General features: G+C 45.2%; 3 protein-coding genes across 5 annotated transcripts in view; all 3 read right to left on the reverse strand.

The window, feature by feature from the left end:
- CEMIP (cell migration inducing protein, hyaluronan binding) overlaps positions 1-1,572 on the reverse strand; it is a 116,600-nt gene extending 115,028 nt beyond the window's left edge. For 2 of the 3 annotated variants that reach the window (XM_014944621.1, XM_014944622.1), the window contains exon 1: positions 1,441-1,572. The gene's annotated coding sequence lies outside the window, so the exon portion shown is untranslated. The remainder of the gene's footprint in view (positions 1-1,440) is intronic. The other variant, XM_014944620.1, reaches the window with a different exon arrangement.
- LOC106889519 (transmembrane protein 2-like) overlaps positions 1-8,531 on the reverse strand; it is a 58,574-nt gene extending 50,043 nt beyond the window's left edge. Inside the window, exons 1-4 of the mRNA XM_014944619.1 lie at positions 8,435-8,531; positions 5,688-6,182; positions 746-886; positions 38-599 (exon numbers count right to left, since the gene is read on the reverse strand). Coding sequence (XP_014800105.1) covers positions 38-599; positions 746-886; positions 5,688-6,147 — 1,163 coding nt within the window. The 5' untranslated portion in view covers positions 6,148-6,182; positions 8,435-8,531. The remainder of the gene's footprint in view (positions 1-37; positions 600-745; positions 887-5,687; positions 6,183-8,434) is intronic.
- Positions 8,532-12,170: 3,639 nt separating this feature from the next.
- Positions 12,171-27,301, reverse strand: part of ABHD17C (abhydrolase domain containing 17C) — a 29,754-nt gene continuing 14,623 nt past the window's right edge. The window contains exons 2-3 of the mRNA XM_014944646.1: positions 16,930-17,109; positions 12,171-13,681 (exon numbers count right to left, since the gene is read on the reverse strand). Coding sequence (XP_014800132.1) covers positions 13,462-13,681; positions 16,930-17,109 — 400 coding nt within the window. The 3' untranslated portion in view covers positions 12,171-13,461. The remainder of the gene's footprint in view (positions 13,682-16,929; positions 17,110-27,301) is intronic.

Genomic DNA, 27,301 nt, shown 5'->3' on the forward strand with positions numbered 1-27,301 from the left:
AGCCCCGCACCGCCCCCCGCACCGCCCCCCGCCTCACCTGTAGCCCAGGCGGGCGATGTACCTGCTGCCCAGGCGGTCCCGCAGCAGCAGCCGCGTCTCCAGCGTGAGGCTGCGGGCGGCCGAGTCCCCCACGGCGGCGGCCACCAGGCTGCCCCGGGGCTGGAGGGCCAGGAAGGCCAGGAGCCGCCGGCACTCCCCGGGCTGCAGGTGGGTGTCGAAGCGTCCCGCCGCCACCACCCGCCCCGTCCCCGCGTCCAGGATGCGGAGGTTGAGCCCGCGGCTGCCCCATCGCTTCTCGGAGGAGTAGGGCCCGTGGCGGAGCCCGCCGGGGTGCAGGGTTTTGTCCAGGAGGGTCCAGGAGCGGGGCCGCCGGCCGTGCAGCTCCAGGACTCCGCCGCCACCCACGCCCACGAACTTCTGCCCGAAGCCCTCCACGGCCGCCCCCTCGCCGGCTCGCCCGTACAGCGAGATGGTGGCCCGCGAGCCGTAGGGGCAGCGCTCCGAGCCGACGTGCAGCTCCCCGCCGTCCTGGATGAGGATGTAGCGGGCCCGCAGGGTGATGGGCGGCCCGTGGGGGCGGTCGGCGAACACCAGCCTCCCTGGCGGGCGAGGGAAGAGGAGCGGGGCTGGGGGCGAGCACCGGCGGGGCGCGGGAGGTGCCACCCGGCCGGGACACCCCCGCAGCGCCCGGTCTCGGGGAGCAACCCCGGGGAAGGGGGGAAGGGGATGGGGCAGGCCCCCTTACCTCCGTCGCGGATGACGAGGGAGTGGAAGGCGGCGGAACTCTCCAGGCGCAGGGCCACCCCCCGGCCCACCACGGCGGCTCGGCGGGTGTCGGAGCCCGGTCGCCACGGGGCGAGGTGCGGGGTATCCTCCGGGCAGAGTCCTGCAAGAGACGGACGGCGGCGGCAGCAGCGGAGCGGCGGGGGGGGCGCGGAAGGGCGCGGAGGGGTGCGGTACCGACCTGATGCGCTGCCGCCGCTCGCTGCTCCCCGACGCGTCCCGCGGAGGCGCCGGGACCGGGACGGGCTCCGGGTGCGGCGCGAAGGGCAGGAGGAGCCGCGGCTGCCCGGGGCTCACCGCGGTCTCCGCCGCTACCTGCCTCCCGCAGCACCGGAGCCGCGGGGCAGCCCCCGCCCGCAACACGTGTGCGGCGGCGGCTCCTTCGCAGCGGCTTTGCACGGAGCCGGCGCAAAGGCACATTTTGCTTTTGACGGGTCTGAGGTGTTTTTTGTTTTTTTTTCCCTTCACTCAACCGAGCAAGACCGAAAACACAAATCCCCCCCGCGCCTTCCCCACCTCCACAAAACCCTGGCCACGGCGAGGCAACCACAACCAGCAGCACGAAGAGAGAGAGAGGAGCCGGCGAGGAGAAAACCCCAGCGGCAGATGGACGAGAAACACCGGCGGGTTTCAAACTTGGGCTGCAAAGATCCTTACCTATCTATCCCCCGGCAGCGCCGAGCCGCAAACTTTGGACGCCGCCTCTCGGGAGCTCCCGCCTCGGGGCTGCCGGGCACCCAGGCTGCGGAGGCAGGGGCAGGCAGGCGCAGGCAGCTCCCGCTCCTCCGCTCCGGCTGCCTTTCCTCCGCTTCCCTATTTATATCCATCTTCCAACCGCTGGCGGTGCCCGCACTGTTTACAGCAGCCGAGAGCTGCTGGCTCCTCCCAGCCGGGGACGATCCCTCCAGCCTGGACGTATATCTGCGACCGGCGCCCAGATGCTGGGGGCCGGGGGGAGCCCCGCTGCCCGCACGCAAAGCTCTTCCCCGCCTGCCGGCCCCTGAGGGCTGCGGGATTCCTGCTGCCTTCCCCGGGGTCACAGCGTGTCTCAGCCCCGGGAGGGCCCTGGGGTCTCTGTGCGGACCCACACAGCGCCCGGCCAGGCTCAAAAGCCCCCCAAAACGCTGCGCCTGGGGGGGCAGCTGCCTCCCCAAAAAGGGCAAAGGGCTGGGGCGTGCCAGCCCCTAGCCTTCGAAGTGGTCACCAGGATGCCATGCCTTGACCCTTCTTGGGCCACCCCCGCACCTACCCTTGCCCTGTGCTGTCCTCTGTCCTGCAGACCCATGGGGGATGCTGTAGCCCAGCAGCTGCAGAAGTTCCCCTGAGAGAGAGTGAGTAGAGAGATCTCTGCCACTCACCTCCCATCACCTGCCAAATCAACCTGTAGTCAGAGCCTGCTGTGAAGGAGAGGAAAAGCCTTAGAAGGTGCTCTCACATGACACACCACATCAAAGAAACCCATGTGCTTTTACCCCTGTGGCCTGGGACTACATTCCTGCCTTTTGCAGGTCTGGACTCTGGTCTCAGTGGACATGGCACTGCCTGCAGAAGGACCATCACACACCGGTTTGCTTTCCATGAACCTGACCTTCACATTTTTTTTCATAGGCTCAAAAATATAGCATAAGTGAGCTTCCAGGTGACATATAAAGACAGGCAACTGCTCACTGTGGCCACAGACTTCTCCCTCCCAGAGTCTACATATACTCTCTCATCTCCTCTCCAGAGCCCAACATCCACAGAGGATGAGCCAGAAACGGGCAGGCAACAGTGCCAACCGCTGCCCCTGCCCAGGCCCAGAGCCAAGAGGTGCAAAGCCACAGGTGCTGCCGATCTCAGAGACATTTGTGTGCCATCATCTGGTCAAACCGTTCCAATCTGTCACCTCTGAAATTTATTCTGGTGCAGGATTTCTTCTGCCGGGAGGGCACAAAGAGGCTATAGTTATGGTAATAAGGAGCAAGTGCTGTCAGACAAAATAGGGGAACAGACTGGAAGCAGGGGGGTGGGAGAGGGGCACGGCCATGCCCCACGCTCCAGACAACAGCTCTGAAGCAGGAGCAACACTCACTCGGGTTAAACAAAACCCTTCCCTTCTCTTACAGCCTGTCCTGGGACCCAGGGTATTGCTGAATCTGAAGATAAGCATCCAGCCTAGAGAAACAAATCCAGATAACACTCCCTTATTTCAATACCCCATAAATACAGGGAAACGTTAGAGCTGCCACCTTTGCTACCGGCTGTTCATCTATCATTCAGTGCTGGCACTTCTATTCCTGTCTCAAATAGCTTTTGTCATTTTCCTTCCAAAAAAGGGGCATTAGTCAGCGTTGTGCCTCCTCCTTATCTGAATATGACACATATGAATGCAGGTCATGGGAAAGCAGAGCTGTTATCTGAGGTATAGGAGGCTGGGCTCAAATTTTTTTGAGAAAGATTTATCTACCGGTAAAAGTTTCAGGCAAGACAAGACAAATAGGCATATTTTGTCTTAAAACACACTAACTAAATTCTCTGAATTCAACAGTTCTAGAAGTGCAAAATTTGATGTAGAAGAGGACTTGAAACTTTATTTTACACTGGTCAGTGCCCTAGAAATCTCACACATCTTTAAAATATTTACTCTAAGCAAAAGATTTCATGGACTTGCAATCTAAATAAAAGGCAACAATGAATCATCTAACATGGTGATAGTGGAAATAAATGTAGCATAGGCTTTGGTTCAGGCAAAACGTTGTGCAGGCCTTACAAAATGATCAGCAAAGCCAAAATCACCTCTGTTTACATGGGACTTTTCCTGAACAAGAACCCAATATTATTAATGCGTGAGCACTGTTTAAATCCTCCAAAGCCATTTTCCCTCTGTACCCTCAAAATCCACACAAATACACTGGTCTGGTTCTTTTTCCTGAAAGAACTACTTTCTCGTGAATTATTTCAGTGCCATTTTTCCCTGCATTAAATTTTCAGTGGCCTGAGGAAGAAAATTTCAGAGTAAATGAGATTGGATATATCATCCTGTTTTTCTGAAGATTCCTATCTCGTATTCAGAAAACCCCAGAAGTGCCTGTTGTTATCTGGAGTTTGGTGCTCGGGAGCTAAATTATTTTCCTTTCATTCTTCTCTAAATTTCATTTTTCTAGGTGATTTTTCTTCGCAGCAGCACCGGTCTGAAGTTTACACCGCAGCGCTGGGTTACGGGACGCATCCTCAGCCCAAGAACATTCCCGAAACATCCTCACACCTGGGAGCGGGAAATCATGACTAACGCTGGTCATAAAATAAAGTTTGCCTTTCTAACAAACAAAACCGGGTCATTTTCCATAATGGGCCACCAGGTATGAGGCAATCTCGACAGCGTGGTGTCCCGGCGTGTCGCAGTGACTGTGACACTTTGCCTACAAACGTGGTCCTAACAGTCGATGACCAATATCGATGCCTGGGGAGGGTTTAAGGCAACGGCAAAAAGCAAAGCCGCTGTACCAGAGTGGGTGGGGGGCGAATGGACCCCCAGACCCCTCTTCCCAGAGACCCAAATCTCACACAGCAAGGCGGAGAGGAGGGTTCCTCCTCTGCCGGTGACTCTCCCGGGCACACTCCCGCTTCCTCCCGGCTCCCCAGGGGAAGGAAGGAGCAGCCCGGTCAGAGCCCCCTGAGCTACACCCCATTCCCACGCCGCGGGGAACCGCCGGCACCGCGGGGTGACTCCGGCCGGGAGGGGGGCACCGGGGGTCCCGCAGCAGGGCCAGCGCCAGCTGCCACCGGGCTGCCCCAAACCCCCGTGTCCGGAGCCCCACACCGCGGGGGGGGAAACGGGCAGCGGCCGGTGGGGCGCGCCCGGACCCTGCGGCGCCGCGGACGGCCGGGCGGGGGCGCCCCTGCACAGCCGCTGCCCGCCCTCTGCCCGTCCTGCCCATCCCCTGCCTGCCCTGCCTGTCCCCTGCCTGTCCCCTGCCTGTCCCCTGCCCGTTCTGCCCATCCCCTGCCTGCCTCCTGCCCGTCCCCTGCCCATCCCCTGCCTGTCCCCTGCCCGTTCTGCCCATCCCCTGCCTGCCTCTTGCCTGCCCTGCCGGTCCCCTGCCCTCCTTGCCTGTTCTCTGCCTGCCTCCTGCCAGTCCCCTGCCCATCCCCTGCCTGCCCCCTGCCCATCCCCTGCCTGTCCCACTGCCCCAACTTCCCCATCCTGCTCTGGGCAAACCTGCCTGCCCATCCTGGCAGTGGAGGACGCAGGCCATTACCTCCTACATTCTACTAATTAACAAGTAAGATTTTTTTTTTTTGATTTTTTTTTCTCCTCATCCCAGCTGCGGATCCCGTAATTCTCCACTTTTTTTTTTTTTTCTCTCTTTTTAAATTAATTTGACGTTTTCAATACAGCACAGCCATACGTCCGCATGCAGGCCGGAGCTCGGAGCAGGGGAGGGGATCACACCAGCTCCTGGTGGGAGCTGGAAGCACTGGGGAGCAGTGAGGATCACATGGCTAATGTTGGCATTAGAGCTGCACTCAGAGGCCACCGTGGGCCTGGCAGACCCACCAAGCTGGGCACTGCCTTACCACAACATGGCTTTTACTGCCTGTATTGACTCCCACAGACCGTCTCCTTACAATAGCCCATCTGCGGTGACCACCATCTACACGCGAGACCCACCTTCGTTCAGTGTCTCCTCTCCTGCAGACACTAATTGCTTCCTGCCCGCCTCATCACAGACCTCCTGCCTGGGGCTGAGCACTCTGAGCCCTGGCTCTAGCTCAGTCTGAACGCTGAGCACCAGCCCCCAGCACCATACAGGACCACCACGTGCCAGACTGCACCCAGTGATGTTCACCCTTGCCACCTTCCCTCAGCCAGCACCAGAATGCATTTGAGATACCCAACCCACATCTCCTCCTTATATACCTACCACTTTGTTCCACTTTGGGCTTTAACGGTGTTCTCCTTTGTTTAAGCATTTGCTTCTTGAGCAGAGAGAAGGCCTTGGACTGCTGAGCTTCAGACAACACTCCCATATTCCTGAGGAGCTGGAGCACCCTGCGTAGCAAGAACGGCTTCACCTTCTGCTGGGCCACCTTGAGAGGACTGATATGAATTTTGGGCAGGTTGACTTCTCGATCACAGTTATAAAACCGAAAGAGATTCCAGGCCAAGCTAGGTCCAAAGGTATCCATGAAAATATATCTGGAAAGTTTAAGGAGCATGTCACAGGACAACTGCTTTTCTTGTGGTTTCTGGCCCAGGTTCTGACTTAACAAACTTCTTCCCTGGTGACTCAGGAGAAAGCTGTTCCTGAGCAGGCTGGGTTTGTCCGAGCCCATGGTCCCAGGAAGGGTTTTCTTACTGTGCAACAGTCCTTCATAATCCATATCCCACAAAGAGCTGTTGGGATTCAGGCTATGTTCTGAAATAATCATAAATACAGTAAAAGCTATTAAATGTAAACAGCAAAGAATCCCGGTGGGTTCATTTCTTAAAAAAACCCAAAAAACCCACAACCAACTGTATATCTCTCTACTTCTATAGCTGTTCTGCTGTAGCCCTGGATACAAAGCAGGTTGCTACATTACTTTGACAAACTTACTGAATGTTTTGACAGGCCATAGATTTGCAATTTTTTAGGTACTCTAATGTAATAACGATTATGTGTAATATTTTGTTCAAACTAATGCTTTCTGCAACGCTCAGGAAAACTGTCTTTGTTGTACGTACACACAGTCCAGAGCACACAGATTCCTAAAAAAACAATGCCAATCACCAAAAAAGTATGCACTTTTCCATCCACACTTCCTGAAAGACATTGAGAAAAAGAATGATTCCTATTAGAGACTATAAAAGCCTTTTCCACACATGACTAAGAAAGTCACTTTTACACTCCCGCTGGGCCGTTTGCATGTTGGGTCCCCTCCCAGGTCCCACCACAGCCTCCAGGTTTCCAGCAGGTACAGGGTGGGTCTGAACGAAAGGCTCAGTTTCGCTTTCTGGGTGACCGTGCTGCTCTCTGCCTGCTGATTAAAGCCATTAATTAGCCTGGTGTACCAGGGTTAAGATCTACCTACTCAAAGGCCATAGTACCTTCATCCCTCAGACAAAAAGGTACCAGTATGGGACAATCCAGACTCTCTGGAGCTTAAATTTGCTTCTAAGGCAGCGCCCCTGCATTCAGGCTGAGCCTGAAGGTTCAATTTACACCCTGAGAACTGATCAATAAAGCAATTAAATGCCACATGAAGAGGCTGGGACTTCATGATAAGTAGGGCTGCGAGCACACAAGAAAGCTCTAGTAATTAAAAGGGGCAAGAAACTCAAAACTTAATTGCATCTTGCCAAAAGTGTTTGAAATAGTTAATGTTTTAACATAACAGCGCGCTGCTAAAGGCTGGAGGTCACGTCCCAGGAGCCCTGGAATGTGCCTGCAGCCTTCCCTTTCATTTCTAAGCAGAGAATGAGATTTTTAAGGATGTTCTTCTGTTTCCTAGAGGTGGATCACAGTCCAGCCTGTTCGAGAAGCTTCAGTTTTGGTTTTCTTTTTTTAAAATTGGATTCAAGATTAATGTTAACAATTTCTAGTAGTTGTGACTCAGGGTCCAGGGGATTGCCTGCGCATTGTAATCTTGTTAGTCAAGTATTCTACTGTTACGTTGGAATTTTACATACCCAAATGCACATTGATGGCTGCAATTCATCCCTGAAACAGAGCCCTGTAGTACTTAGAAACAGCAAAATATGACTGCTAGGCCTAAATGGCAGAGGGTAACTCAGGAATACGTCATAATGAAAGCAGCATTTTGTATCTTTACTGCATCTTTCATTGGGAGCAATCAATAGCACGAATCCTATTCATAAGACCCCTGAGAGAGCAGTGAGCTCTTCCACTCGTTTTCTGATGGGTTGATGCAGAGGGGAACAAACTCTTTGTGTGAGATCCCTGGGAGGAGCAAGGAGAAAGGAAGGAGAACCCAGCTCCAGAAGGACCCCAGTAATATGGAGTCCCTTTGACCCCCTCCTCCTGCGTGGATGTGCTGGGGGGCAGATGGTCCATGTGGTGGAGGCCTGCACACACTGCTGCCATCTGACTGACACCACTTTTCTGAAGGGAAAAGGCTTTGGGGCAGACCCAAAGTGTCCTTAAGTGCACCTAATGGCGCTGCCGCAGTGGAGTGACTTGAAATGTAAGCAATGCTAAATCTTTAAGTAGGTCTGTAAGCTTTCTAGAATAAGCCGCTGTGTAGAAAGGTTATTTAGAATAAACAAAACTTTGGATCGATACCTTGCCTTCAAAGGCAGCCCTTAAACTAAAAGAGGACTAAAGCAGGAAATAAATTAAGGGCTGATTGCATGCTGTCACCTCCAGAGCCACAGCCAAATCGTGCCATCTCTCTACGTCTTGGAGCCAAACTGGAAACCAGAGGAGTGTTGCCCTTCCCTTCTTCCCCTCGGATAAAAATCAAGGGTTAGCAGCCCTCCCAGCCACCCTCCGCCTCTCCCGGGACAACCCCAACCGGGACAACCCCGGCCCCGGCGTCAGCCCACGCTGGGCGAGCTGCGGAGGGCGGACCGCTCCGGTTCCCCTCCTCCATCATCATCCTCCTCCTCCTCCCCGCCAGCACTGCCCTCCCCACCGCCTGGGGACGGTCACCGTGTGTCGCTACTGACTCTCCACGTTCGTGGCCTGCGCCCCGGGCCGGGATCCCAGCAGCAGCAGCAGCGGGAGCAGCAGCCGGGCGGCGGCGGGACCTCTCGGGGAAACCGGGGGGGCGGTGGCGGGACCGGGACATCTCGGGGGACCCGGGGCTCCCCGCCCTGGGGGGCCACCTGCAACACAGACAGAGGGGTTGGCCCCGCAGAACGCCCCCCCCCTCCATCGCTCGACTTTCCCCCCCTCTCCCGCCCCGTCCGCACCCCCGCTTGCGGCGGCTCCTTACCCGGCGGCGCCCGGCGGGGCGGCATGGCTACCGGCGGTCCCTCGGTGCCCGGCTCCCCCTCCAGCCGGCGCGGAGCCCAATTTGGGCTGGGAGGCTGCCCGGGTTGCGGCAGGAGGGATTTCTTTCCCTCCCCCCCCTCCCACCTGGCCGGACACAAGGGCCAGGTTTGTCGGGAGCCGCCGCCAGCCGGCACCTCTGGGCACGGGGAGAGCGGGGATGCTCCGGGCTCTGCCCAATGGAAAAACCTTCAGCCCGGTCCCAAGCAGAGCAGAGCAGAAGGAAGAGCTCACCTTTGTGTTCAGAGCCCCCAGGTAAAGCTACAAGCCCAGAGGACAGAGTGGCCCAGACCCAAAGTTGCCCACCCCCCGGCTAGACCTACAGCGACCCAGAGTTTTTCTTAAAAAAATCAAAGTGGTGTCAACTCACAGCCCACCCCACCGCGGGGGCGTGAGGAGATCCAGAACAGAGCAGGTTTGTCTTTAGAGGAACCAGCAGACAATTTACAATTAACATGCTGAAGGTGTAGGGGCCGTCTTGGGATTTCTTCTTTTTTTTTTTTTTTTTTCCTAGGCACATCACTCTTAACATTTTCTGCAAAATTACTTTGGTTACCACAGGCACCCAGCTGCAAATCCAGATGTTGCCAGCGGCAGCACGTCAAAGGAGTGATGTCACTCTCCTGCTGTAAGGACCACAGCTCGTCCTTTTTACCCCTTTCTACCCCTGTAACAGTGACGAGACCCAAATACAGCACAGCTGAAATACAACCTCCCGCTTTGAAATTCATCCCGAGCCCATCCAAGAATTACTGCTGGATCTGGAAAGCAATAAATACTAAGCAGGTCATTTCTGTGCTTGACCTCGTTCCCCAGAGCAGATCGCCCACCACCAAAGAACCACTGCACCCTTAACCAGTGCTGGGAGTATAAAAAACCCCACATTTGCAACACAAGACATTTTGGAGCTAAAATGGCTGGTGAATTCCACAAAGAAGGATACAGAGAAATCAGTTAAATGGATTTAAAGCAGATCATTAATTTACATTCATAAGACCTAGGGAAGAAAACATTTTCCAAGTGAGACCAATCAAGGTTTACTGCTGAAGGGATAACCAGAGGAAGAAAGTGCATTGATTCTCTACTTCTATGTTTGGCATCATTTAAAAAGAGCAAATATGATGCAGAATTTATAAAAGATGTGCACGGTACCAAGTGTAAATAGAGGCTTGGGCATTTAGAAAGGTAAAGGCTCAGCACCCAGAGCAGAGTTGCCACAAGTTACAGGAATGACATGGAAGAACAAGGAAGAAAAATGCAGCAGAGGCAACACGGGGTAATAGGTCTCCCCGAGAATGTAAGTTAAATCTGTAACAGTTACATAAATTTAAAAAAGTGAACTCCCTGGAAAGTGCTAAAGTTGAGACAAATATTTTCCACTGGGTTTTCAAAGTACAAACGTTAAACAACTACCGACAGAAGACCAGATGTGCCACATCTTACCTTCCTGAAAAAAAGCCGCACTTCCCAGATGGGTGTACTGTATGAACAGAGGCAGTAAGTCACACAGGAAACACAGAGAGAGCATCCACATCAAGAAAAAAAAAGTATTCGAGATTATTTACACCCTTGGAAGACCCACTGCATAATTTATCCAAGCAGATCCAGCCATTTTTACAGTGACACCTTGGTAGCTCTAATATATGCATAACAAGTCCTTGCAAAGGCCCACATTATACATTTAAATGACAGAACGTCAGCAGTTTGCTGGAAGAGACTATTTTTTTAGCCCAATCCAAAGTTTCTCTTTCATAACCTCACATCATCCCCTTTCCCATCACTTCAAAATTCTGTTCTAACCTTTTTCTTTAAGCAAAGGGGGACCTGAAGTCCGCTGTCTTACTAGTTTCATGAGTCGGCCACCATTTTTTTCAACTCTTAGTTGTAACGTTGACCAGCAGTAGTGGTTTCAAATACCTGAAACAGCGATGCTTTGATTCAACTTTACAATATAAAGCAGCTCATTACTACTATTTGTTCTATTTCATGTAAAGTCTATGTCAGAAAGTTATAAAAATTTCATAATTCATTTAAGAATTACTGGATGGAAATAGAGCTCCAAGGAAAATTATTTAAAGGACCAAACAGGTTAAAAAAATACTTAATTAAAAGAGAGGGCAGAAGATCCATACCAGTGGATCGCTGATAGGTCAGTAACATTTTAATTAACAGCAAAACATTTGGGTTAGTTGAATGTAGATGAACCTCACAAAGCAAAACAGACAATGCAGAAGCCAGAAGAACAGTGAGGCGAACTTTGAGAGCTAGTTAGGCAGGGATTTGGACAAAGAAAAGAGAGTACGAGCGGAAACTCAATGTTCAGCAAGAACACTGTGAACTCGGGCTGCACGTGCAGAGACCAAGGGACATACAACAATGTTGAATTCATATTTGGGAGTCTCATTAACAGAGGAATACTGACAAAAAGCAAAGCAAATGCAAAGACAAGTCACAAAATGGCTGCAGGAGTTAGAAAAGTAGTAATAAAAAATAAAGTTTATAGGAAAAAAGGACAACAGCACCAGTTTACTGAAGTAGAAGGGTAGCTACAAGGAGTCCTAACAGGAAGAAACATTGTAGGCTGAAGTTTTCAATGCAACACAAAGTTCAATGATGGTATCAAAAAACATTACCTAGTTAACTAAAAATTCCCCAGGTCACTACCTGGACAGGCTACACTTTCAAAGGTTACCTCACACCATAGGCATCAGCTCTGCTCCACAGGGCTACAGCCTCAGGAAGAACACATGTAGAAATGGAAGAAAATCCACTGCGGCTTTACGAGGGCGCAAAATAAAAACTAAAGACATGTTTGTTTAACATTCAGGAAGGAAGTGGCAAGCTTGAGGTGACGATTAGGCAAAACCTGCCAATTTTGGCTGGAATAGTCACCAAGAGAACAGCTGGGAGCCCTGTTGCTTGGGGCATTTAAAACTCAGGACTGGACAACACAGATGCACAGACCCCAACTCTAAGTGCCCAGATGATGTGGAGCAGGACGGGTGTCCTCATTTCCCCCCACTGTTAAGGGAAAATACCATTTTTTCTCCTTTTACAGTAATAGGGCCAAGTCAATAATCACAGACAATAGACACACTTGCTGTGCTGACAATTAACTACAGGCCTGTTACAAGGACTCAGGACAACTATGTTCAAACATTTCTTCCAGGCAATGAATCATCATTTTTCATTACTTAAAACCAGCTGAACACCATTTAAAAGTAATCTCTTTTACATTTCATTTACATACCAAGCTTCATGGAAATGTGGCTTCGTACTTTAGAAGGGTTTTCCTTGAAAGGAAGGCATTAAATAATCCAATTCAAGTTACTCTCATGAAGTAATCTGTACTTTACACTTTCCTTGTGTATGAAAATTATGCGTCAAATAAGATTCAAAAATTCAGCAAGCTCTAATCCATGCATCCTTTATTCCATTACAATCACTGTGTTGCATTCTAGCAACAGGACACAAACTGCAATCAATCGCGATCAATTTATACAACAATCTGAGGCTTACAGTACATTTAAGGCCTTTAAATTTGGAAAAATTAGACCTATGCTAGTAATGTAACAATTTTTAAGTGTCTTGCATTTCTGATGCATAATCTGTGCGATTCCAGTGTCAAAGAATCAAATTACTTCTAAACTAAAAAGATCAGCTCAATGAAAATTTAGTTACATAAATTCATCAAAACATAAATGTGTAAATTTTTTTTTTTTGTCCTGGAAACTTTATAAAACTTTAATAGCAAAATAATATAGGGATAAAAACATATTTTAACAAAATGTATTCAATCATATACAAACCAGAATTTTGCAGTTTATTGTAACTAGACTTAAATTAAAACTACCAATTAAGAATCTATGCACAATGTAAATTCAAATATGTACAGTACTTTTAAAAAGTCTACAGGAATGCTTTACAGAAGGAAATGTCTGTTATGGCTATTATTCAGACCATCTGAATATTAAAATGAGTTTTCTAGTAGTAAATTTACACATTTATTTTTAAACAAAAGCAATTTTGTCCCTAGTTCATTTAAGAATATTCCAGTTATGTTTATACAGGTAATGGAGAGGTCGTTACAGAGTTTAGCCCCATATAGTAGTTTATTTTCAGGAAAAAGTATATTTAAATAATTTACTCGGGAAGATCAGTAAGTTAACAAAAGAACACTAGAAGGGAGGAGGGGGAACTTCATCACAATAACTTTCCAGTTACAATACCACAGCTAGAAACTTTACAGAGAAAGTACTCCCTTAGATTGAACCCATGACTGATTGTTCAGAACAAGCTGTAGCTCATAACAGTCGTGTTCTCCACACTGAGAACACCGGGAAAAAAAAGTCTTTGTAGGACAGAATTATAAATGATCTGAAGTGAGACAGAGAAAACTGATCTTCGATTAATACAGCACTAGGTAAAAAGTGTCCCCATAAGCAGCTAGTATTCCCACTTCCTTCAGGGCAACAAAGCTAAAAATTGTTGGAATTACAGTAGTTGACCATATTTGTGTGCATTAGTAGAATAATTTCCAGATATAAAAGACAAATTTCATCAGATGTTTGATTAGAACACCCTAAAGACAGGGTATTTCTTCATAGTATAAAGCTATTACAGCTATCTCCAGTTAAAGCATGTGCAAAACCAGGTAATTTCTTCCGTTCACAGTAACTGAGGTAAAATCAGGTAGGCTTCTTCAGGAGTTGGGAAGTTCATGAGATATGAACTGTTTTAGTCTCTCTAAGTACTGTGCATAAAGCTCTATGTCATTATGCCCAGCCCCTTCCACCCAGAGGGGCTCCACCGCTCGCGGACATCGCTCGTACATGGCCAGGCCGTGGGAGAAGTCAATCACCTCGTCTTCGGTACCATGGATGACCAACACAGGAGAGGTTACTTTAGAGATCTTGTCAATGCTGGGGGATGGAAAAGAGAAACGTAGCTCAGTTTGGGGCATTAACTTTCATACCATTACAGAAAGCAAGCTTAGCTATCGACACATGATCCAGTTACCACTGCATGCTTTTACATGGATGAAAAATGTTGGAATTGTGTCCAAGAGACATGAACAAGGCTCACTCCCAAAACACATATGTAACCAGGAGCCTGTGCTGCCATCACCATCAATCCACCAGTTCTAATGACAAGAAGCTCCAACGGGCAGCACAGATGGGAACCACCCCCCCAAAACATAGAATATACGAATATACCGATCACAAAAACTACTGAGGGAAAAAAGATTCCACGGGACAGGCTGCCAGTGCGGACTCTTCACATTACACATTATCACCTTCTGATTTAAGAGATTAGGAACTAATTAACTACATTCCAGTCACAAGACTCATTAAAAAAAACAAAACCCTCCGTTCATGAGGTTTGAGCCTGTCTTTAAACCCCCAAATTAAAGCAAATTGAGCTAAAGAAAACAATCTGGTCTTTGTCCTGATTGTCTGTGTTCAAATGGCAGGAAAGAAAACGGGAGAACAGCGTTACACAAGGGTATTGAACTGCAAACCAGAAGAAACACACCGGATTTTATGTCATGCATCTAACTTCTTCTGCATAGTAGTCTTAAAGTAATTTTTTCCCCTTTTGTTCCACTACACTTGGCAGACCAGTATAGCTAGTGACCACTTCTTCCAGGAGAACGGGCCAGAGGAAAGGGAAGAGTGACAAAGGCACCTTCACACCTAAAAGTTCAGGCCAGAAAACCCCAGTTATGAAGCACGCTGGCAGCACAGGAGCTTCAAAGTGCTGCAAACAGCAGCTTTCTCTGACTGCCTTCGTGCAGACACCAACTTTTCTTTCCAGCTGCTCATTTCACACTGGTAGTTACCACTAATCCCAAATGAGTATAGAGGCACAGCGTGTTAATGAACTCCCAGTCTCCTACCAGCTCCACTTACATCAACAAGTGGAGAAATTGGCTCAGGACATTATGCAGATAAAGTGGGTACAAAAATGAGTATCAGTAATACTCAATTTGACAGAAGGACAAGTCAATTTCTTTACGCTATCTAATAAAGGTGCTTGGATTTTCCTGCTCCTGAAGAACAAGAAAGCATGCAATTTCAGTAAGACCAGAGATTTTATAAAGTGATCAAGGCTGCTTAAAATGATTAAAAAATATGAATGCCAACATACGCTGATTTAAAAACAGGCTTAAAGAAATTTAATGAAAATATAAAGTTAATTAAAAATTAAGACGTAGACTGAAGCACTAAACCTCACACAAATCTCAGCATTTAGTATTCTAGACAACCATCATTGATATTCCAGTAAACAGCTGAGTGTAAACACATTTCTGTCTGTCTCAATACTTCTTCAGAAAAACAGGCATCATGTCATTTAAAGAGGAAAAAAAAGTGTTACTTAAAAATTAAAATGCAGCCTACTTCACTTTTCCTTTCTGGAACTTGAGTGGTGTGCAACTATGCTGAATACAGAAAAATATCCCAAGAACATGAGAGACATCAGAATAATGCAGATTTTTTTTTCCATAATTTTCATCCTCAAATTAATATCATAGCCAAACTTAAATAATTTATAATCACAAGCTATATAAACTAAAGCCTTAAGCCCATGATGGATCTGTCCCCTAGTTCCATGATGTGACAGACACGTCAGCTGCATACGGCTACAGAGATGTTTATATATAATTTTAGTGGCTAGATACTAAATTCTCCTTTATTGTTGGAAACCAGGAAATCCCTTTCACTTCAGTACTCAGATAATGAAACTATTTTTTCACGTATAGTCACAGACCATTAAGCTAGATAATATTTGTATTTTGCAGAAAATTGGAAAGCGTCCCATTGCCAACTCAGCGACTCATAAGGCAGTATTTAAACCGCACATTAGATTTACTTAGTATTCTCAGCCACACTGCTCTGCAGCTAGCAAAATCTACAGAGACCAAACTCTCGTGGAGTCCCACCATAAAATGCACATAATAGCAATTCACTGTAGGTGCACACAGAACTATTTGTTTCCCGCCGTGAAGACAGACAGTTGAGCTGCACACATTCGGAAAAGTACACTGCTGTTTATTTTCACTGCTTACAGCCCAAGTGAAGTCAGACTGACAGCAATGAACAGCTCAGTAGGGTAAAAACAAAACACTCAAGTGCCACAGTACATCTGTTGTCACTGTTCCCCCCTTCCATTTTTTTCTTTTTTAAACTGTTATTTGATTTGGCTGATATCAGCTAATCACTGTTACTTTTGTAATCAAAGCTATTTTTAAGGCTTTGGTTTTTTTCTCCTCTAGCAGAAGCATTTGTAAGTATTGGATTTCAGGTTTAAGGATGATGAATGAGTTGGAGTGCGTTTCAGATTCTGTCTGCACCTTCAGTAATTGAATTATTTAATTGATAACTTATTTGGAAAAATTCTAAATATGGGGACTGGGCATAGATACTGTGAGAGCCACTATTACTCAGTCATTTGGTCACTGCTTTAGCTGTTCTGGCATATACATTTATATCTACAGCCTCCTCCACCTTCTAATTTTAATCTGTTGTAACTAAAACATAACAAATGCTATGAATAACCCCTACTACATTTATTGCAAACATGACCTTCTGAAGCAAAGCCAAGCTTTGGACAAGATTTTAGAGAGTCTCTGCTTTGTCTTCTCCTTTCCACCTACCACTTAGCTTTTTACCTGTGCCTCCCCTGTCGATCTGGTAAAAATACAGCAATATTTTAAACAAACAGCTTGAAAACAGCACATCCATTTCATGATATCATATTACCTTCTAAATCAAAACTGAGATGTTAAAGAGTGTACAATTACTGATTTATTAGTCATTAGCCTGAAGGACTTAATAGTGTATTATCAGCTGTTAAGCAACTTCTGCAAACTTGACAGCATAAAAATTCTGGTATTAACAACCCATAACACAAAACCCAGGAGAAAAATTAGCCGTAAACACTAAGACTTTATTTGTTTGTTGAGTCAACACGTCAGTTTGAGACTGACACCAGCCTGTTTCTTACATGGTGAATCTCTGCTTGGATTTAGAAGGTGTGCATATCTGCAGCTTAAAATGCAGGTGACAATTCAATGAAGTTCCCCACAAAGTTATACAATTAGTCCCCTTCAAACGCCTAAAGAGCATGTTGAGTACAGAACAATCCTCTCTGCAGCATTGATACGTACCTTGGAAAAGCATCAAAGCAATAGGTTTTCCTAGTGTCAGGAAAAGCTACCCGTAATCCAGACATCAAGGGAGAATGAAGGATTACTGCTGCACACTCGTACCGAGATGCCAGGTCTACTGTAGGGACAGTACCAATACTCTGACCATACAGAATAATGTTCTCAGGGCTAACACCATACCTGTAGAGAAAAGAAACATCCCTTTAAAGAAACCACATTCCACATCACAAAAGCAAAAAAAACCCAACCAAACAAAAAAACAAAAGGGGAGGGGGATAAAACCCAAAGCATCCCTTGTAACTCTTTAAAAATCTATTCCTAGGAGAAACGAATCTACAAGTCTAAACTTTAAAACGGCCAAGTAAAGTAAATAATCAAACTATTACACAGGCTGAAGAAAGCTATCCTCAAAGAAGGAATGTCAGTTTGTTCATTAATCTTCACCATCTTCATCAACACCTCTTATCTTTCATTCTGCAGCACAGCAAATTATAAATTAGACTTCTCTCCTTATCCGGAGTCACTCTCAGGAATTTCAATTAGATATTCCAGAGGATAACAACCTTTCCACCATTAAACAAAACAGTTACTCCTCTGCCCACCTTTCTTTTCACCCAGTTGGAAAAAAAGACCAAACTGCCTTGTTAGTGTAGGTCAAGACACTGAAACATATAAAAATTTGAGAGGATGGTTCTGCTCATTTTTTCAATTTCTGATCAGTGTAAATTATTCCTCATTTTTTTTTCACTTTAAAATGTCAAACTTATTTTGTAACTATAAAGATACATAATTCCATAAAATCCAGGGTTCATGGGGAGTCCTGGATGGCTCCCCAATATTCCCTTCCAGTCTATAAAACTGTTCTAGCTTGTGTGCTGTTTCACAGCTGCAAAAAAAAGTTGAGGATGACACTAAATCAGTTTTTACTTAAAGTATACAAAATATAAAGGAATTTGGAAGGGCCACAGGAAGAGACAGCAGTGGCTAGGAAGAAGTGAAAAGTACAACAGTATTTGGTCACCACAACTTGTTAGGAAAGCTGCAAATCAAAGCTGTTACTCAGTTAATTATAAACTATTTACCCAGAAGATTTCTATGTATAACTCCGCTTCCTATTGCGAGCTATATAAAGAATAATCAAGCGCAGAAGAGAGCCCATTTCTAGTAGAAAATAATTTGTGCAGAACATGTCTTTTTGCCAGTCTACACCATATACAGTCCTGCTGTCACTGCTATGATAATGAAAATCAAAACCTACAGCTTAAGCTATACCCAGTGTGCACCTGCAAGGTTTCAATTTCCTTGCCAAGCTGACAGCGAGGTGTATGGCAGGCCTGGATGGGACTTGACTTTCCGGCAGCTAAATGATTGGGTACAGGCAAAAGAGAAAATTACAATGGAAGAATAATCAAATTAATAATTAAAATTACAATAGAAGAATAATCCACTACTAATCATCCAACTACAGGCTGTCAAGATTGCCGGGTTTTATGATTAAGTAAAACGAGACTGGATTGTAGCCTCTGTGAAACTGGAATTTTCTTAATATTTCTATACCACTGAACATAAGGGTGCTTTTGGCATCTACTGTAATATGAATAAGCAACTGTATAAAAATATCTCCCTGGAGGAAAATTTTATCCTCTTGGTAACCAAGCAGCAGCTCACGTTGGTGGTCTATCACCACAGCCACGGCCTGATGTTTTTTAAGAGATGTTGTGAAGCTCTTTTAGGAGAATTTTTTACCCTTTCGTGTTAGAAATAGTCCAGCACACAGCAGAGCCTAGCTGATTTTGGTATGCATTGTAACAGGATCTTGGAGCAAAGCCTTGTCCTCATGGACTTCATTACAGCTGTTGGGTGGGGAAGGCTGAAGACATGTACCTTGGAAGGCAGCACATCATCCAAACTGCTGATCAACCAGCTGCTGCATCGTACTAATGACAGGAAGAAATCCATCAACATCAGGGTATACAAGAAAATGGGACTGGAACGTATCTGCCTTGTGGCACTTAAGTAGGGATGGACTGACATCAATGCTGGTAGGTTTTGCAATACCTCCCTGAACCCCAGTATCATGATAAATGTAAAGTCTCATCTCTAAAAGGAGAAGAATATGGAACCAGACATCTGAATCAGAATCACAGGATAACAAGACACCACAGGGCAGCAAGAGAATTCCTTCAACACATATCATTGCCTTAGTATGGTAATTTTCTTCAACATTTATCTGGCTTGAATTCACGCCTTTTGATGTTATTTTGTTTCGGAACACAGCTTATATTGTAAGTGGAGCACCTTGAGGCTGTGGCAATAGATACTCTGGAATAAAAAAAAAAATAAATCTCCATTTCACTGTATGCCAGTTAAAGTTGGATACTTTAAAAAACCCTACAGAGATATCTAAATTTAAAGTAGCGCTTCATCACTAAAATGCTACAACTATCCAGTATCTAACTCCACAGAAAGGCAATGTGAAAATTTTGGAAAAAAAAAAAGTATTAGGACACTGAGTTAGTGCACTGGTAGCCTGCCATTAGGTCAAATGTCTTTTCTATTCCCACTGATAGACAACTAAAGGAATCTCCTGGACTGTTTTAGTTAGGAAGAGTCCAACTTTCCAGACAGAGGAGTTACTGTAACAGATTTCTCTTTTTAAGCCCTTTACCATTAGGCCATCAATCAGGAGGTGAGACACCAAGCTTACCGCAAACATCAGCACAAACAGCTACATGTAAAATTTATTTACTGCGAGGCCAAAGGACATATGACAACTCATAAGCAAGGACCATGAATAATTGACACACGGGAGGTCCTTGGAGCTGAAGGCCAGGGCTTGGCTCCATGATAGTCCCTCCGTGTCTTCAGGAAGGCCGCTCAGCTGGTGACTCAGCAGGCACCGGTCAGCTGAGGTACAAAACAACCTGGGGATTTTATCTCTAAAATACACTATCTTTTAAGCAAGGGCTGGGCCCCTTCCCTGCTCTCTGCAATTCTCCTGTGGCACTAGATTCTTGTGCAACAGGAATAGTGACACAGAAAGTGAAAGAGAAGGGGAGCAGACATGGATAAGGTGGTGGCAACGAAAGGGAAACAAAATGAGATAGGAAAAAGGAAAGAATGTGATAGAAAAAGGCAAACGACATTCTGAGAAAAGAGGGATCTTGTTACAATCTGCTCTCCTATTAAGGAAGAAAGTCCTTCCACCAGCTCCTAAAAATATCTTCCTTGAAACACACAAGCTTTGGTCTCTGTGGAAACTGAGCTCCACCGAGGGAGCAGGAGACCCAAGTTAGATGTATGGGTCTGCTCCCGCACCTCTCCCGTGGAGCCCATCAGGGAGTTCAAAGCCAGCAGGACAACGCCGCAACGTGGAAACCAGCCTTCAGCAAAAGCAAAGTAGGAAGCAATTCAAATAGCTACCGTGGGCACATGTAAAACACTGATTTGACAAGAAGACAAGAAGAAAAAAAACCTAAACAAAAAAGGCAGACATACTTTCTTCCCCAAGGGAAGTCAATTACTGAGGAGTGCAAAGCTAGTGCTGTTTAAAACCATGCAAACATTTCCAACTCCCCCAACCTACAGACACGTATCAGGTGGCAAAGTTCTCCAGCCTAGACTACTCTCAAAAACCCATGAGTAGATTATCTGGATTACGGATTACATTTCTTATGTGTGCAGAAAAAGACCCTGCTATCTTCACCAGATCCAGGCCAGGTCTGGCCAAGGCACCAACACACTCCACAGTTAAATAGTAACACAGTAAGCTTATTTTTTTTCCACCTGTGTTACTGCCTCAATTTATACAAATTAAGTTTACCAGCAGCTCTGGTCTCCTTATGCTGGCATGAACGATGTGAGTTGGCTGTTGTGAATCCATACCCCAGACCTTCCTGCTTTCTCCCACGTGGAGCAGCCGGAGACCTCAGTCCCACCGACAGCCCGGCGGGAGGGAGGGAGCATCGCTGAGAGCCAGTACATCCACGGATGGGACACCATCACCTCCAGTGCAGTCTGCTGAGCTGCACGGCTGTGGCTTGGGCCACCTCCCTCATCAGCTTCCTCACACAACACAGACAATGGTATCAAATGCCTTTGTAAAGTACTTAAAGCTTCCTGGCTGGCAGCACTATATACAGACTATGTATTATCATAAAACATCTTTAATTATGAGCATGATACTGATTTCGCCCCCATCCTTCCCCGGGCTTCGGCTCCGAGTGCTAGAGATGGAAAGTTTACCATTGCTATTTTTACTGGGTTGGAAGGGGCAGTGGAATGCTGCTGCAGGGACCGCAGACGTGTCACACAGCTGAAGCCCTGCAACGCTCACGGCCAAAGTTACAGCATCTGTGCCAATTTTCAAAGGTGCTAAATACATATTCATTAATGAGGCCAGTTAATATGGCAACAGCAACAAATCAGTTTTGCAAAACCAGTCACTGGAGCTACCCAGGCAGAGCATTTTCACTACATAAACCCTATTTCAGAATGCTGTCAAGACCTACTGCTTAACTGCTACTACACTAAGGCAGCTAATAGTGGGCAAATTCTCCCTTAAAACACAGCGTATAAAGATAAAAGGCCAGGAAAACAAGATAACTGGTTCAAAGCTGTGCTCTCCCCTCTCAAGGGAAACACCAGAGCAAAATAATTAATTTTCAAGACACAAAGAAAATCCAGCATACATCAGGAGCGATGCAAATCATGCTGCATTTGGAGGCCACAGTGACTTCTGGAGTATTTTTACTAGAACATATACATGTTCAGTTATAGTAAGATCTTTTGTAGTAAGGCTGTCCTTCGCAGTCTATTTCTTCCTGTTTATATAAACCCATTTGTCCCCTTTTCAAAATGCATTATCTCTAAACTTTATAATCCAGGGAAATTGCTTGTTAAGAAACAAAGATAGGTTTTTCTATAGCATTATTATACTCTTCTGTAAGATATGCATCTACATTTTCAGAAATAAGTATTTATTTAATCTGGTATGAATCTAATTTTTGCAATAAAAAGGAAAGCAAAAAAATCCTCAATAAAGTAAAAACCCCACATGCAGACTGCATATCTTGAACAAGAGGGTATGTTGTAGACCTTTATGTTAAAAAAGCTCAACAAGAGAAATTTGGATTATTGCAAATGATTACAGTATCAGAATAAAACACTGATTTTCACATTGTGCTTCAGCAAGTACCACTCCAGCGTGTCAGCCAAAACACTACGGAAATCACAGCAGATTTCCAGTGTAAATGCCAACACTAAATTGAGAGCAAGGCATTAGAGTACGGATTTTTGGTGTTAACCATAACATTAACTGTCAAATGAAAAAAAAAAAAGAAATCATAATTATTTATTTCAAGATTCACAGGAAACCCTGGCACACAGCAAGAGTCCCTGTGCCAGTTTCTCACTCCAGTTTCCTTGATTTCACACAAACATAGGTCTGAAATTCTTCACTGTTTTATTGAGCACAATAGACACTGATGCTTTAAATTAGGCAACATCTTCTTCCTCCTCTACCTCCTTCTGTCCAAGTCTACAAGTACTATGCGATTCAAGTTCAGGTACACCTGACTCTCTTAAACTTCACATTTTTATTGTAGTAAGAGCTAAAATCAGTTTACATATTCCACCTTACAAAGCTGCAAAAAAAAAAAAAGGACACATTTTTTTGGCATATATCCCAGCACACTGTCACAAGAGCAGACAAGTAATTCCACAAATGTGTTCACACTCAAAATAATTTCAATCGCTGCCAGAAAAATTTAATCAAGGAACCACAGGTTTATATCACTATTATTTTACTGCCACACCAGATAGTTATTGGGTTATGCTATGGAGAAACCTCTGTGCTAATCAATATAGGCTAATACTGGAGTTACAGAATGAACCTATGACCCTTGAAAACGCCCTCTTAAAGGCTATTTTACAAGTTCATTATTTGCAAATACCACACTACTACAGGCTCGCTGGACTGTGTGACTGTAGCTCTAATCCAGTGATGTACCAGCTTTTCTCTTCATATAAATAGATGGAGCAAGTCAAAGTAACTTCTAGGCACTTCTTAGGATGATCATTTACACTGCAAGTAAATTTAATTATACCGAAACATGAATCACTACAACTGCTTCTTGATTACTGTCTTGTGATAATCAGCGACCTGTTATCAAACACCAAGAACTGTGCTCAAAGTTCAACCAAGTTCTAACAAGGATATTAAATATCACTGGTGAGCTCAAGCAGCCATGAAAAACTCAGGTGATCTACACGCTGCTGAGGCGTGAAGCCACTGCAAGTTTGCCCTGAACAACCAGAGCAGGTGAAGAAAGGCTATTTTGTGGTATTCTCTGCTACAAACTGTAATGACATTACATTATAAATTAACTGAATTATGCTAATCTACACTGGTGGTGTGGTGTCTGGAGTAGTGGCTGGGTGTCTTATTTTTTCTCCCATAAAATCCAAAGAATACTTTTAAAAAAATACTCCTTTTTCAAATACAACCATACATTACCTTGTGCTCGTCTGCCTTGAACATATGCTCCTGAAGATGTCGTGTTTCATAGTGGGAAACACCTTCTCTAACTACAGCAAATCTGCTCAGGACTCAGAGCAAAATCAAGCGCTCTTGAACAGTAAATCCATTTCCCTCTTTTTTTTTCCCCAGCTTCACCAATACAAGTGAGTTTCTTCTCCCACTTCAACACTCATGTTGGAATATTTCATGCCACACCATTGCAGCACTCCCCCTTGCACCACGCATTTTTGAGCCAACTTACCACCACCTACCACCAGCCCAGCCGTGCCACAGTAAAGCAACTGGGCAGGGAGCAGGTCCAGTCTGAGGTCTGTCTTCTGTTACTCAAATCAGGCTCCAGCCTCACAACCACTTACAGGTAAGAATCTCACAGCAGGGTCTGACAAATGCACTTACCCATTCTAATTTTTTAAGCATTTTTCAGAAATAGAAGTCAAAAGAGAAGTGAACCATCAGAGCATACAAAAATAATAGATCGTACACATCAGCAGCTAGGAAAGAAGACGTCTGCATACTTGCATTCTGGAAGAAATCTTTTCCAAGGTAGCTGAACAGTAGCAAAATGTTGTCATACTAAAGACAGAATGGGCAGAAAATAGGCAATCTGTACTTGCAGATTTTTTTATTACTATTTTTTTAAGGAGCTGCAAAGCAAAACCTCCTTTGTTTTCTCTTGTACTAAGAACTCAGCTGTATTTACAACATGACTTTTCACGACCACAATAACCCAGAATACTAAATTTTGGTGTTTGGTTTATGTTAGGTTGCTCATTTGTCTACCACATGAACAAGCAGTTGTATGTATAAACAGCAAACAGATTTGGAACAGTTGCTTCTGCCTGAGGGTTTGCTGTGTTCCCCCCCCCAGCCTCTAGAAGGCAGGGAACGAGGAAACAGAGTTTTCATTAAACATGTATTGAAATTTAAGCAAAACTTGTGCCGTGGGCACACTGCTAACAGAAGAGAATAACTTTTATAATCATCAATTCTTTCCTATGGAGTGGAAGTTTGTGAGAAGGCCACTGACAAGCAAACCCAGATTCTTGTCTTGATTCTTGACATCCAACAAAAATAAGCAATGATGTGGCTGAGCCTTCTGTTTGAACTCCTACCTTTATCATTCTGTTGCTTTGTGACAAAAGGTGAATTACACTCCAATACTCAGTGTGTATTCATGCAATGAGAGGAAGGGAGCACCTTCCTGAATAACCTCCCCTAAATGTTGGGGGTTTATTTTATTTCCCTAATCACAGGAGCAAATGCAAGCCAAACCCACTGCAAACTGAAAGACAAGAAGCTAACAGTAACAGGAGTTAAACACACGATAATGTTCAAATGTAATTCCCACTCCCTCCAACTTTCTTTGCTTCACCAATCTTAGAAACCAACCGGAGTTCTGGGGCCAGCACTGTGTCACAAGGTTATGGTTCTGAAGACATACGCGTAGTCTCTGCTCTTCATAGTTTCTTGCTCCTCCCAAAGTGCTTTCTTAGAGCACTTATATCATTTAGTCCCAAGACACAACAGGTAGAAGGCATATTAAAGTGAATCTTTCACTCCAGTTATTTTAAAAATAGAGCACTGGAGTTAACTTTAACAAAGTATTTTGCATTTAATTAAGATGCTTTATAGCAAATAAACATGGAATACAGAAGTCTTAAGCTTTACTTATCAAAGACAGGAAACCTTTACTGGCCACTAAGAACTCTATCTTCATTGACCACAGCATCAATAATTCACAAAAACTCAGTCAGCTACATTCTATTATATATTCTTTACTGTAACCAGTGTACAAAATCTATATAGTCAGTCTCTGAGGTACATTTAAATAACTTGAGACAGCAGATAAAATTCTGTTAGTTTCACAGAGAAGCTCAGTCTATAGCATCTTCTGGAGTGAGGAATTTATTATCTTCACTCCCAGCTTCTATCTCATCTCTATCCTGCTATGGTATTTTTATTTCAGCTGCACACTCTGTGCTCTATGTTTTATAAAGCAGCAGAGCTAAGACAGACGAGCACACTCCTCACAACATTTAACAACATCACATTAAAACTTCAACAATCCTTTTATGGTTGCAAAAAGCTGGTACTTTCACTTCAGATACCCTACACTCAAAAACAGAAAACTGCTCCCTAAAATTACTCCTATAAGGGTTGTTATGAAGAACTAGAAAGATTTTATGATAATCCGCATACCTAAACACAGTATCTTTTTATATGAAGACTTCAGGTAAAACAAGTTTGTGTCAACTTACACAGAAACTGCTTGAAATAAAGTGTCCTCTGATTCTGTAGGAAACATTAAAAACCCGAGTGCAAATATTAGCACTGGCTATGCATTCCCACAAGTTTTGTGCTTTCACAGCTGTTTCTTAGATTGCAGTTACTCCCAAACTGCAAAGCCTTGCCTTATTCCTGAGGCTGAAAATTCACAGTGAGCCAGTACGTTCTGGCTCACCTCCCAAGCCCATCGCATAACCCTCCTCACCATCCTTGGCTCAGCACTGGGAAATTGAGGGTTTACAAGCCTGGAGGAAGCAATCTTGCTGCTCTCCAACAGATCACAAAGCACTTTTGTTCAGGAGCACTGTATTAATCTCTCAGTACTCCTACCTGTTTATTGGGGCACCTCTGACACCTCTATCTTGAGAGCTGCACTTACCCTGGACTCCTCTTCACATCAGACACTAAATTAACCACTTTCTGATGCATTTCCCTCACCTCTACATACCTACGGCACCACCCAGTACTTGGAGGCCATCCTGCTACAGCACTAATTGTCAGGAGCTGCACCTATGCAAGAGTTAAGCCTCTGACTCACGAGCTGGGATTACTTATCCAAGGAGGAGCGCGGTGGCTTTTGACCCGAGCTGCTGCTTGTTCCACCCAGCTCCGACATTTCTACCCTTTCTCCAGGTACAGCTCAGCTGCTCACACACCGGGGAATAACTCCTGCAACGCACAAACCACAACAGTCAAGACAAAGAGAAATGGGACCAGTTCCGCTTTCTTTAAAGATATCAGGCTGTAGTTTCTGCAAATACGTGTCACTGTATAAGCATATCATGAAACAAGACTAACCCTAAACTGTAACAAAACCTCAAAGCGCACCTAAAATTTCACACTTCTAGGCTTGCACAGCTGATCAACTATACACACTATAACTTAATAAAAAAAAGGTATTGCCAACCTAAGGAATAGCTTCTGCAAATACATTTGTCACTGTATAAGCATATCATGAAACAAGACTAACCCTAAACTGTAAGAAAACCTCAAAGCACACCTAAAATTTCACACTTCTAGGCTTGCACAGCTGATCAACTATACATACTATAACTTAATAAAAAAAGGTATTGCCAGCCTAAGGATCTTAAAACAAAAGTGTGTGTATATTCTGCTGAAGGCAATTGCTGACGTGTCCCAGAAGAATTAAATGCTTTGCTAAACTGGAATTAATCCTTTGGAGACTAACATTAGGAAAGCCAGATGAAAAAAAATTCAACAGCAGGCCACTCAAAATCTGCAATACCTACAGGGCTTGGCCCTGGAGATACTCAAGTAACTAGTCCCACTGCTGAATTAAGAGGAAACTAACTTTCTTTTGTGTGTTGGGCTTCTGTTTTGTGGTTTGTTTGGTTTTGCTAGGTTTTTTTCCATTTCCTTCCTTTTGCATCCTCTTCCACCTATTTACTGTAGTTTTATTTACACTTCAGTCTCTAAGTAAAAGCTATTTCACCTACAGTTCTTACAAAGAACCTCACATTTTCAAAGATTAACAGCATTAAATGACTAGTTTTGCTATGATTCTTTGATACAGCTTACAAGCCA

The sequence above is a fragment of the Calidris pugnax genome, unplaced genomic scaffold (genome assembly GCF_001431845.1).
Source record: "Calidris pugnax isolate Ruff unplaced genomic scaffold, ASM143184v1 scaffold70, whole genome shotgun sequence".
In the NCBI taxonomy this organism is placed as follows: Eukaryota; Metazoa; Chordata; class Aves; order Charadriiformes; family Scolopacidae; genus Calidris; species Calidris pugnax.